Source organism: Dreissena polymorpha, chromosome 8, assembly GCF_020536995.1.
Source record: "Dreissena polymorpha isolate Duluth1 chromosome 8, UMN_Dpol_1.0, whole genome shotgun sequence".
Lineage (NCBI taxonomy): Eukaryota > Metazoa > Mollusca > Bivalvia > Myida > Dreissenidae > Dreissena > Dreissena polymorpha.
This window is the reverse complement of record NC_068362.1, coordinates 17,850,681-17,864,722: the sequence shown is the minus strand read 5'-3', so window position 1 is coordinate 17,864,722 and position 14,042 is coordinate 17,850,681. Positions and strand designations below refer to the sequence as shown.

The 14,042-nt window shown below is 36.6% G+C and overlaps 1 protein-coding gene across 3 annotated transcripts in view; it reads left to right on the top strand.

Annotated features, from left to right (window-relative positions):
• LOC127841632 (neurobeachin-like) overlaps positions 1 to 14,042 on the top strand; it is a 232,466-nt gene that overhangs the window by 58,838 nt on the left and 159,586 nt on the right. For all 3 annotated transcript variants that reach the window (XM_052370615.1, XM_052370614.1, XM_052370616.1), the window contains 6 exons: positions 440 to 548; positions 1,636 to 1,788; positions 6,563 to 6,731; positions 7,044 to 7,186; positions 10,843 to 10,940; positions 11,639 to 11,731. In XM_052370615.1, the coding sequence (XP_052226575.1) occupies positions 440 to 548; positions 1,636 to 1,788; positions 6,563 to 6,731; positions 7,044 to 7,186; positions 10,843 to 10,940; positions 11,639 to 11,731 (765 nt within the window). The remainder of the gene's footprint in view (positions 1 to 439; positions 549 to 1,635; positions 1,789 to 6,562; positions 6,732 to 7,043; positions 7,187 to 10,842; positions 10,941 to 11,638; positions 11,732 to 14,042) is intronic.

Sequence of the window (14,042 nt, the reverse complement as noted above, 5' to 3'; positions counted from 1 at the left end):
CCTGTCCCACTTATCCTGGCACCCTATAAGTATTACAGCATACATTGTATATTAATGATAGTTAAGTTTTGCCAACTAGATATGGCTACTGACTGTCAATCTATTTAGCTGTAAACTGTGGTGAATTGTAAGCTGGAAGTTCAGTAGATAGACAAATCTTAGAAATATTGTTCTGAGCTAACCTAAAACTATTTAAGAAATATTGTTCGGAGCTGACATATTTAATGATGTCCCGTGATTTTATTTATTTATTAATGTCTAATAGTGATTTTTGATATTCAGAATGTGGAGCTTACCTATCTTAATCTTACAAATATTGTTCTCAGCGGACGAACGTATTGAATGAGGCCCTGTGCTTTCTTTTGATTTCTATTGGGGATGTTTGATATTGGTAACATTCATTTCCTACGATGGTCAGTTAGTATTATTTCCATTTCAGTGCCAACCTGTTGGGCCTGCTGCACAATCTGATAGAGAGCTCAAACACCATCCACCAGCAGATGGTGCAGAACAAGGGCTTCCTGGTCATAGGACATCTCCTGGAGAAGGTGTGTAGTAAGCCTATCAAGCCTAGCTGTGGAAAAACTGGGCTTCATGCATTTAGGTAAAGTGTTGTCCCAGATTAGCCTGTGTAGTCCACACAGGCTAATTGAGGACAACACTTTTGCCTAGACTGAATTTTTATTTAAAAGAGAGTTCCTTTAAATGAAACAGTCCATAAAAGCTGAATGTATGATCCCTGATTAGCTTGTGCAAACTGCACATGCTAATTCTGGGACAGCACTTTATGCACATGCATTAAGCCCTGTTTTCCCATACCTAGGCTTTATCAGTATTATGTAGTACTTCCACTTACATGGTGAAACCATGTATTTATCAGAAACTTTTCCAGCCTGACTCCCAGTCGAGGGAGCTCCATAGAGCAAATCAGGTTAAGGGTTTTCAAAGCTTCTTGTTGTTAAGTAATCTTTTCATTTATTATGTGGTGGAGATATGCATTTAGCTTACTTTTTCTTCCGAAAAAGTGTATTAACTACACATTTAATGCACAGTAAATGCTCTGTTATTGAAACTTTATTTTCATTTGTAATAGGAAAACATACATTTTTCCTGCATTAATTCACTTAAGTGTGTTAAAAGAGTATTATTTATTGTGGAAAATACACTTCACCATAAAATAAGAACGCTTCTGCACATTTATAGAGTGTTGGTCAATGTTATCTAGTTGTAACTATTGTTTACTTATGCAGCAATTATATTTTTGTGAAGCCCACGTATTAAGCAGATTATATTCCCACTGGATAAATCACCCAAGTAGTTCTTACTTTTTCCGTTAATTAATGCCAGCATGCATATTTTGGTTAACCCTTCTCAGAGACAAATTGAAACTGTCTATATGCAACCAGCATAAAATCAAAACAGCCTGTGAGTAACTTGCAGTCTGTTCAGGTTTTATGTTGTTTGCTGCTCATCCGTTACTAAGGGTTGGAAATGAATCCTTTGAACCTTGAATCTAGTAAGAAAGTTCTTAAATTTAATAAGATTTTCAAGAGACTACATGCGTCAAAGTGTGTACTTGAGAGCGAAACGGTTAAGCTATGTATTAATCACATAATAAGCCAGTTTCCATTTCAGTCCTCGAGGGACCACATCACCCCGGCAGTGCTAGAGGTGTTCCTCAACCTGACCAACTATCTGGTCAAGTGTCCCACTGGGGGCACGCTGCTCAAGCACCTGTTTGACCATATTCTCTTTAACCCTGCACTCTGGATACACTCCTGTATGGAGGTAGGTGGCTTAGGCATGCTATTGGTTTTGACCTTATATGACCTGGTTTTGAACTCGGCTTTTATATTAAGGATGTCGATGAACACTAGTATATCAGGATGTCTTGATAATTGGTTCGATAGCAAGTTTGTATAAGAACATTTGTATATTTATATATATATATATATATATATATATACAAAAGATTAAACACAATTACTCTTGTTTATTATGCATCCTAATTACATGTTGTCTATTAATATTGAAAAATTCACATAGGATATAAGCTTTGCAGGCAGTCTCAATTGATACCAGGACGAGTAAAAAATATGCTAAATAAATATGCAGAAAACTTAATAAAAACTTATGGTGCTTTCACACTCTGGTTTTTATGCTCCCCCAAAATTTATTTTGGGGGGAGCATATAGTCGCCACTTTGTCTGTCCGTCCGTATGTCCGTCCGTGCACAATTTTTGTCCGGGCTATTTCTCAGAAACTAAAGACCGGAATTCAATGAAACTTTATGGGAAGCTTCACTACCAAGAGGAGATGTGCATACTATCAGCAGGTTCTGGACGGATGATTTATCACAGAGTTATGGCCCTTTGAAATTTTCAATTAACTGTACACATAGTGCAATATTCTTGTCCAGGCTATTTCTCAGCAACTAATGACTGGAATTCAATGAAACTTTATGGGAAGCTTCACTACCAAGAGGAGATGTGCATATTATCAGCGGGTTCTGGTCGGATGATTTTTCACAGAGTTTTGGCCCTTTGAAATTTTCCATTAACTGTACATATAGTGCAATTCTTGTCCGGGCTATTTCTCAGCAACTTATGACTGGAATTCAATGAAACTTTATGGGAAGCTTTACAACCAAGAGGAGATGTGCATATTATCAGCCAGAACTCGTCGGATGATTTTTCACAGAATTATGGCCCTTTGAAATTTTCCATTGTACATATAGTGCAATTCTTGTCCGAGCTATTTCTCAGCAACTTATTACGGGAATTCAATGAAACTTTATGGGAAGCTTCACTACCAAGAGGAGATGTGCATATTATCAGCCGGTTCTGGTGGGATGATTTTTCATAGAGTTATGGCCCTTTGAAATTTTCTATGAACTGTACATATAGTGCAATTCTTGTCCCCCAAACTACTTTTCCTTTTATCTGAATATATAGTGCAATATTGTGACAAAAAAAACTTTGGGGAGCATCACCCGTCTCCGACGGTTTCTTGTCTTGAAAGAACTGTCAAACAAACAAAATGTCACAATCTATTATGCTTAATACGTGCAAAGCTTTTATTGTATTTTCTGTAGGGATGCAAGAGGTTACAACAATCATTAACCGGTTAAACTTTTTCCATAACTGGTTATTAACCGGTTAATGGAAACACCTTATACTTAGTTAAAATGATTAATAGTACGTCAAAAATTTCATACCCCTTGAACCGCTCGGTAGAAACAAAAGTAATTTCACATTTCATTTTCATGTGTTATCTACCGTTTTTGGTTGGGCCACTCATATTACGTTCGCATTGTATCGCTCACAAAAATGGTGTGTTCCTATGTTCATTCTGTTTTAATTTTTGAAACTCAAATTGGCTCAATATAGAAATGTGTTTTCCCTTTGAATTCGACGTAAAGAGGGTCATGTGTCTTCAACGATCCGCATCTCTTCTTATTCGATAATTGCATATTTTGTTGTTTGCATTTTAGCGTCTGTAGCCAAAGTATTGTCATTTGATGTTCATTATACAATTAAAAAATGTGGGTAAAATAAAGGACACAAATGCAAATTAGATTAATTTTGAACAAAAATGTAAGTTAAATATTTTAATCAGTACATTTATTTAATAGCGAAGTAACTAAGTATTATGTTCTCAAATACTGATAGTTACGTATGTTTGTTTAACGTACCATAGCACGCAAATTTTAAGTAATAACACTTATACTAAATTTCACGGTTTTACATGTATTTTTTAAATATTTTTAATTGATGTTTAATTATTTCACTAGTTAATAATTTGCTTTCTTAAATAACACTTGCAGCGGATGGTAATGGTGGAATCGTTGGACTTAAATTATAATAATATTCATTTCTGATAATCAAAAATGACGTTAACTCGACAACATTTTTACTACGAATGCCATTTTTAGCTCATCTTTTTTTTGAATAAAAATTATGAGCTATTGTCATCACCTTGGCATCGGCGTCGGCGTTGGCGTCCGGTTAAGTTTTGCGTTAAGGTCCACTTATCTCAGAAAGTATCAATGCTATTGCATTCAAACTTGGTAAACTTACTTACTATCATGAGGGGACTGGGCAGGCAAAGTTAGATAACTCTGGCGTGCATTTTGACAGAATTATGTGCCCTTTTTATACTTAGAAAATTGAAAATTTTGGTTAAGTTTTGTGTGAAGGTCCATTTTATTCCTTAAGTATCAAAGGTATTGCTTTCATACTTGCAACACTTACTAACTATCATAAGGGGACTGTGCAGGCAAAGTTATGTAACTCTGACTGGCATTTTGACAGAATTATGTCGCTTTTTATACTTAGAAAATTGAAAATTAGGTTAAGTTTTGTGTTTAGGTCCACTTTATTCCTACAGTATCAAAGCTATTGCTTTCATACTTGCAACACTTATTAACTATCATAAGGGGACTGTGCAGGCAAAGTTATGTAACTCTGACTGGCATTTGGACGGAATTATGGGCCCTTTATACTTAGAAAATTGAAAATTTGGTTAAGTTTTGTGTTTTGGTCCACTTTACCCCTAAAGTATAATAGATATTGCTTTCATACTAGGAACACTCGCAAACTATCATAAGGGTACAGTAAAAGGACAAGTTGCATAACTCTGGTTGTCATTTTTACAGAATTATGGCCCTTTTTTGACTTAGTAACTTTGAATATATGGTTAAATTTTGTGTTTCGATCCACTTTACTTCTAAAGTATCAAGGCTATTGCTTTCGAACTTCAAATACTTTCATGCTATCATGAGGTTACTGTACCTGGCAAGTTGAATTTTACCTTGACCTTTGAATGACCTTGACTATCAAGGTAAAATTATTAAATTTTGCTAAAATTGCCATAACTTCTTTATTTATGATTAGATTTGATTGATACTTTGACAAAACTACTCTTACCTGACATACCACAATAGACTCCACCCAAATCAAAATCATCCCCTGTGCCCTCCCCCCCCCGAATCCCCTCCCCCCCCCCCTAATTTTTTTTTTTAAGGTCATCTCACAAATGACCACCACACCCTCACATTATCCCCCCCCACCCCACCCCCCATCAATTTTTTTTTGAAACGGTTAAAAAACACAAATATTTATTTGTATTATTTTATTTTTGAAATACCTTCCAATCATCGCATCCAAGAATCCCCTCCCCCCCCACACCCCACACCCCCCCTCCCCCCCCTTCCCCCCTCCCCCCCGATTATTTTGATTTTTTTCTGCATTTTTGGAAGATAATGTAATAAATGTCTACACCCCCACACTATACACCCCTCTTCACTCTACCCCTCCCTCCTTTGTGATTGAAATTGAGAGTCCCTTCACCTTTAAAAAGAAAATAGATGAGCGGTCTGTCTGCACCCGCAAGGCGGTGCTCTTGTTGATAAAATTGTTACTTATTAACATAGAATTTCGCAAGCAATCAGTGTTGGATATCGGTTAACAAAACACCAAAATAAGCTGTCCAATGTCTCAACTGTTTTTTATCGCGAGTTTAATAAACGTGTCAATTACGTCTTCGCTAATCTGACTCCCCGCATTTTGCTAGGAAAATTTTCGCGAGTCAAACAAAACAATAGTGTCAGTTATCAAAACGTACCCCCTATTTTTTATCACAAAGGTATTAATTTATTGCTTTAGTACGTTGACACGTATTTATTATCGTCGATGGTACAGCATGTTGTTCTAACTTGTAGCCAGGGCAAGTTGGCAGTTTGTCATGCGCAAAAGTAAAATCGTACAATTTATTCCATGAAAAAAATAACATAAATATATTTTTCCAGGTTAACCTTTTCCCGAACATATAACCTGTTAACTGATAGTTTTGGTAGGTTAACCGGTTAACCTCTTGCATCCCTAATTTTCTGTATAAAGGAAGTGTCTTCTTAGCAAAAACCTAGTTAAGGCTGAAAGTGTGGTCCATGATAAGCCTGTAGGGACTGCACATGCTAATCTGGGACAACACTTTACACACATCCATAAAAAACCTTTTACACAGAGCATGGCTCAAATATATAGTAAAAATCTGTTTGAATCAATATTTGAACCAATATATGGTGCACATCTGAATGAGAAAATAAATGTTATAAATCTGTTTGTAAAATATTTGATACTAATCTGTTAAAATGAATATATGGTACACATCTGTTTGGATAAATATGTGTACACATCTGTTTGGATAAATATGTGTACACATCTGTTTGGATAAATATGTGTACACATCTGTTTGGATAAATATGATATTATTAAAACGGGTTTAACCGATGAAATATTAACCCATTGAAAACGCTGAAAAAACCCACCTTTTGTATTATTTAACTCCAAGAAGCAAAATAAGAAGCAACCAGGGCCCTTAGTTTATGGTAGAAGATCTCATGAGCTCGCTGCTCTACATGTTTAAGGCTAAGTAAGTTTTTATGAATTTGCTTAAACTTTCCATCACCTTTTACAGAATTGTGAAGAGGTATTGATTGTTTGAAATAAATTATGGCACACATTTGATATTTGTTAAATGTACAGAACTGTGTCGCTTATAGGTGCAGACAAAGCTGTACTGTTACTTGGCGACAGATTTTATCAGCGACGCACAGATCTACACCAACATTCGGCGGGTCAGCGCAGTCCTGCAGACTATGCACACGCTCAAGTACTACTACTGGGTTATCAACCCCAAGGACCGCAGTGGCATCACACCCAAGGCTGTTGGTGAGAAACATTGGATATCATAGCATTTTTGCTTTAAACTCTGTCCGATAAGCTATTGTAAGTCATGTTGATGACAAAGCATTTGTTCTGTTTGGTAAAAACCGTGAAGTGCAGATGTGCAGGACATCATTTTCATGTGCAGTTCATCCACTTATTCCAGACTTATGTGCCCTTGAGCTTAGCAATAGGCATGGTAAACATGCCTCTGTCCAATAGTTGTGCGAAGTTAAGTTTTTGAAAAAAAGCTGAAGTTCATAGGTCTAGTTCATATAGTCAATGCATTCATTTCTCCTCACATTTTCCCCCTTCTAGATGGCATGCGGCCTGACTATGACGAGATCGTCAAGCTGAGGTCCTTCATGCTTCTCTATCTGAAGCAGCTGCTGCTGAAGGGGCAGGGGGTACAGGACGACGAGCTGCAGAGCATACTCAACTACCTGTGTACCCTTCATGAGGTAGGGACATACTCAACTACCTGTGTACACTACATGAGGTAGGGACATACTCAACTACCTGTGTACACAACATGAGGTAGGGACATACTCAACTACCTGTGTACATTACATGAGGTAGGGACATACTCAATTACCTGTGTACATTACATGAGGTAGGGACATACTCAACTACCTGTGTACACTACATGAGGTAGGGACATACTCAACTACCTGTGTACACTACATGAGGTAGGGACATACTCAACTACCTGTGTACATTACATGAGGTAGGGACATACTCAACTACCTGTGTACACAACATGAGGTAGGGACATACTCAACTACCTGTGTACATTACATGAGGTAGGGACATACTCAACTACCTGTGTACATTACATGAGGTAGGGACATACTCAACTACCTGTGTACACTACATGAGGTAGGGACATACTCAACTACCTGTGTACACTACATGAGGTAGGGACATACTCAACTACCTGTGTACATTACATGAGGTAGGGACATACTCAACTACCTGTGTACACTTCATGAGGTAGGGACATACTCAACTACCTGTGTACATTACATGAGGTAGGGACATACTCAACTACCTGTGTACACTACATGAGGTAGGGACATACTCAACTACCTGTGTACATTACATGAGGTAGGGACATACTCAAATATCTGTGTACACAACATGAGGTAGGGACATACTCAACTACCTGTGTACACTTCATGAGATAGGGACATACTCAACTTCCTGTTTACATTACATGAGGTAGGGACATACTCAACTACCTGTGTACACTACATGAGGTAGGGACATACACAACTACCTGTGTACACTACATGAGGTAGGGACATACTCAACTACCTGTGTACACTACATGAGGTAGGGACATACTCAACTACCTGTGTACATTACATGAGGTAGGGACATACTCAACTACCTGTGTACACTTCATGAGGTAGGGACATACTCAACTTCCTGTGTACATTACATGAGGTAGGGACATACTCAACTACCTGTGTACACTACATGAGGTAGGGGCTTACTCAACTACCTGTGTACACTTCATGAGGTACGGACATACTCAACTACCTGTGTACACTACATGAGGTAGGGACATGCTCAACTACCTGAGTACATTACATGAGGTAGGGACATACTCAACTACCTGTGTACACTTCATGAGGTGCGGACATATTCAACTACCTGTGTACACTACATGAGGTAGGGACATACTCAACTACCTGTGTACACTTTATGAGGTAGGTAAATACTCAACTACCTGTGTACATTTCATGAGGTAGGGACATACTTAACTACCTGTGTACACTACATGAGGTAGGGACATACTCAACTACCTGTGTACACTTTATGAGGTAGGTAAATACTCAACTACCTGTGTACATTTCATGAGGTAGAGGCATACTTAACTACCTGTGTACACTTCATGAGGTAGGGACATACTCAACTACCTGTGTACACGACATGAAGTAGGGACATACTAAACTACCTGTGTACATTGCATGAGGTAGGGACATACACAACTACCTGTGTACACTTCATGAGGTAGGGACATACTCAACTACCTGTGTACACTTCATGAGGTAGCTCACTGTGTGAAATATGGTTTAATTAATGTGAGTAAAGAGTTGTCCCAGATTAGCTTGAACTGGATTTGTGTTTTGAAGAAACTTCTTTGTAACAAAAATGGAGTGTTAACCCTGAACAGCCTGTGCAGACTTTACAGCCTAATGTTGGGCAACCAGTTACCCAAATGCATTAAGTCCAGTTTTCTCAGAATGGGACTAAATCTATGGCATGTGTTGGACTGTTATACTAACACAGAGTACACAAAATACTTCTGGACATGAATATCTTATACGGATTAGTTTGATATATTTTGTTTGAAATTAAAGTTAACTATTTGACACAGGTCATGGTACATTAAGAATGTTCTTTGTGACCTATCTTAAATTCACATGAATATCCCAGATCCCTCTGTCTATAGAATGAAGACACTACTAAGAACACTGCCACACCGTTATATCGTGATGTTCAATATATCACGAGTCCCCAGTGGACCCCATCTTTTCATCCACTTTTATTTTCTGTATAATCCAATATTCATAAATCCAGTTTGGTCCAGATTGATTGCTTTCATTGTACATCACATTCTAGCTTGTTTACTGTGACAAACAATAACCCGCAAAGATCATTTTGCATTTTACCTATGAAGACATTCTCTAATGAATTTGCTTTGAACTGACATGATGCCAGTTGTCAATTACTTTTTTCTTGGTAATCATATCAGCCAATCAGTGCTCAGGCTGCCCAATACACACAGTCCCAACATGAACGGGTATACAATACCTTTAAATGTCACAGATCAATACTGACTTATATCAAACAATTTTTACGGGTAAGATACAACTTTAAACACTTGTTTTTTTATTAAGAGGAAAAGTTTCCACAGTATTTAGCACTACCAATTTTTTATCCAAAAGTAAAGATCTTTGAGTTGGTTGTCTCCCCTTCACAGTGCAGTTTTTATTCAGCTTTCATATATGTAAGCCTTTGCATTCCACAAGGCAGAATGATGTGATATGATATCTTTTTGATTTTTGCATGCTTTTGATCAGTACAAAGAATTTACACCAAATACACAAGGACTGTTTATTTGTATCTAGATTTTGTCATCTATCATGAACAATAAATCTTGGCAATACTTTTCGGACTGACAAATTTAATTATATGCATTTGCACATACCTACATGGATTAATGATTAATGTAATACCAATGCAAAATATATGGATATAACTCATGATGCAATAGAGTAGGTAAATATTGTGTTTAAAATTGCCAAACTATGCTTATCCATACATATACATGCATGAATGACCTGACAAGATATATTGCAATCTGGATATAATACGATCCGTGGATACCGCTGACAGCATTGAAACAGAGTTGAATTGTAAAAAACATGTGGTCCCAAGTTATACATGAAAGTGACTTTGCTTCACATTTGTTTTGAACCTCCCTCCCTCGCCCTTTAAAATTTTCACAGAGCCTGAGGCCCCTAATATTACTTTGCATTTCAATTAATTACTGTCAATATATTCAACATTATACAATGTATTTATCACATGCTATGTCATGTTTTTCACTTCATACAGCCATTTAGTATAGTTATTGTTTTATATTACACATGCAAAAGATAAAATTGTGTGAATTTTCATTGGCTACATTGTCAAATTGACCAATCACTTGATATTTTTGTGGTGAATAACATCCTTTTACATAAAATTACTAAATGTTCTATAGCCAACTGAACTCATGAACTGATACAACTGTAATTCAATATCATATAACCTGCGTAATGCAAAAAAAATATTACGACATATGCGGCCTGCATAGCTCCAGACTAGCCGTGCTATTGTGCAGACTGATCAGGAGCATTGCTGTTTGCGATAGTCCCGCAAGGTTTCATGGTCTTTGAAGCAGACAAGTTAGCCCAGACCATACAGGCTGGTAAGGAGCTACGCTGGCTGTATATGGCAGAAGATCCATTTCGTAGTAAGAGGATCATACAAAATGCTATTTTTTTCTAGTATTACCCTTTACCTTGACTATCCTTTTACCCTTGCAACTGTGTGTATTCAGGATGACAATCTGGTGGATGTGTTGGACCTGTTGGTCAGCCTGATGGCCGAGCATCCAGCCTCCATGGTGCCTGCCTTTGACAGCAAGCTGGGAATAAGGTAATTGTGGAATAAGGTCTGTTCTGGGAAAACGGGGTTTAATGCATTTGTGTGAAGTTTCGTCACAGATTAGCCTATTCAGAATTCACAGGCTAAACATGAATGACTATTTCTGCCTTAACTGGATTTTCACTAGGAACAGATTTCTTCCTTTAGATAAAAAATACCATTAGAGCGAAAAGTGTTGTCCCTGATTGGCCTGTGTAGACAGCACAGGCTAATCTGGGATGACACTTAACACACATGCATTTTACCTGGTTTGCCTAGAGTGAAGCTTAAATGTTTCAATGGAAGGGACTAAGTGTTGATTTGCATCGTTTGCTGTTTAAAAGATGTATCAGCCATGACTTAGACTTTACTGTATATTTTTTAGAACACAAAGATGGTGTTTTTCTGTTGTGTTTATAATCTGAAAAAAGTAAACTCAGTTGCTGAGCGCCATGAAACTATATGCATTCTTACAAATTGAAACATATTTTGGTTTGTTTAATTACAAACAAAAACATCAGCCATAAAGATTATACATTAATGAATATGTTGACATTAGGGGTCATACATATATGTGATTATGCTGTAAGAATCCCAATTCTTTGTGTGACCAGTTTTTAAATGCTGCTTGCTGCACAAATAAATTTATAAATTCGAATAAAATGCAAGTTTACATTTTCCCTGACACATGGTACTGATTACATTTTCAGGACTGTGTTCAAGCTGCTAGCCTCTCCGACTGAAGCAATCCGGATCAAGACCCTAAAGCTGTTTGGCTATTGGCTCATGAGAAGTACACCCAGGTGAGACACAGGCGATAGACTAGTACTGTAGCATGGAAATGTGTGTGAGTTTCTTATAGCAGTATGCTATGGAATACAAAATGGACAGTGATGGAAGGTGCATATTCCCTTGCCAAAGGCGGAGGGATTTACAATTGACATTGTCTGTCCATCAGTTTGTCAGTACGTCTGTCTGCCACAGACTTTTGATGGCTATGCTTAATAAACTATACAAGGTATCAGCATGAAACTTCATGGGTGTATATATATTAATAAGGAGAAGTGCTATGCGCAAGAACCATAACCCTACACTTTCTTCAAAAAAAGTAATTGCCTTTTGTTTTTTTGTATTATGTAATTTTTCAGGGCTATATCTCAAATACAATACAAGATTTCAACATGTAACTTCTTGGGTGTATTGATATCAATACGGAGAATGGCCATGCATCAGAACCATAAACCTACACTTTCTTAAATAAGAGTTATTATCCTTTGCTGTTTTTGTAAAATGGAACTTTTTTATGGCTATATCTCACATGAGATACAATAGTTCAACATGGATGTGTAGAGATCAATGAAAAGAGGGTCCATGCTTAAGAACCATAACCCTACACCCTCTTAATATAGAATATTTCCCTTTTCAAGGCTTTATCTCAGATATGATACAAGATAAGTATTGAATCAAAGCATCAAAGGGCGTCGGGAATTTCAGTGTAAAAGGCACTCAATGAAGTTACATGGAACAATTTTTTTCTACTGTAAATATTAGTATATTGGCCGATTATTTCCAACAAAATAGAAAAAGATACTGGTATAACCATTATCTATAATTTTGTGTTATAACCCCCAAATAACCATTATTTATGGTGTTGTGTTATAACCCCCAAATTGTGTTGTAACCCCCAAATATTTCATAGTTCATTTTATTTACATTGGCTTCCTTTTTTTAACTGGCATCCGTGTGCAGTTTTCATTAATTGAACAGAACTGTGTAGGTTTTAAAAAATCTGCTTCATCTTGTAAGCGTAATTTCATATTTTTCTCAACTTCAAGGGGAGATGATTCTGAACGTATTCTTGCGTTGCTCATTTACAATAGGGGTTGAGTACACATTGCTATGAAAACACTTAAAAAGTTTGAAAAAAAAATTGAATGAAAACTGTAAATTGCATAAAGAAGCTGCATTTCACAATTCTTTGAAATTCAGTAAAAGATCATAATAGATTTATTGCTCCGATATTCATCATTTTCAATAGGATTCGAGTAATACTGATATAAAAACACAAGTTTGGAAAGATTCAGAAAAAAGTTGTGAAATCTTTTAAACAAGCTGAAATTGTTTATTTTATCAAATTTAATAGAGAAAAAAATCTGGACTTATTGTCCCAATGTTTCTCATTTTAAATGAGGAAAAAATGCTCATTGATATGAAGACACTGTAAGTTTGAAAAGAATCTGATGAAAAATGTTGACATAATCACTTAACCAAGCAGTTTTTCACTTTTATTTTTAAATTCAAAGAGACATAATCTGGACTTATGGTCCAATATTGCTCATATAGAGTTTGGGTTGGGTCCTAATTGATAAAAAAAACCTGTGCAAGTTTGGGAACAATTGGATGAAAATTTTGGACTTCGAACGATTTCAAAATTTCTCAAATTCTAAGGAAGATAACTATAGACGTAATTGTCTGATAAAGCTAAAAGGACCATACCACCTGGATAGTAATACATGTTGCGCTTCGCGCTCTATACGTAGTTCTTAAAAAAACAAGCTCCGAGGAGTGCTTGACTCTAGGGAAACGGGTTGCTGGGACACAGCTTAATCTTGATAAGCGGCTGCTTCCTTTATCGCAACTCATTGTTACAATCAATAATACGTGTGGTAGGGATAGTACTTAGGGCCTATGATAGACAACCATAAAAATACATGGATAATAGATCTGTTGTTTGCATTTATTTGTTAATATAAAAACACGCGTATTTTTTATTTAGATATTTAAGTGATGTAAGAAATTTTAATTAACATTGTCACCACGCGGCATCCATTAATTTTAATAAAAATGTCCAATTGAAGTAAAATGGATTTTAAAATGTCTACATAAAATAAAGCTTTATTATATTTATTAACCTGACTGAAAAAAATTGTCAGCCGCCGAACTGTTGTGTTCGTGCCGGAACCCGTGATTGAACCAGGGGCCTTTAGATGATTGTTGCGTAAACAACTTCAGTCTAATGCTCTCCCAACTGAGCTTTTCCGGCTGACATCATTTATGTACTGCTATTTGGTGAAGTTGTGTATAGCGATCGTTATTTTATGTGTATTAATAAAC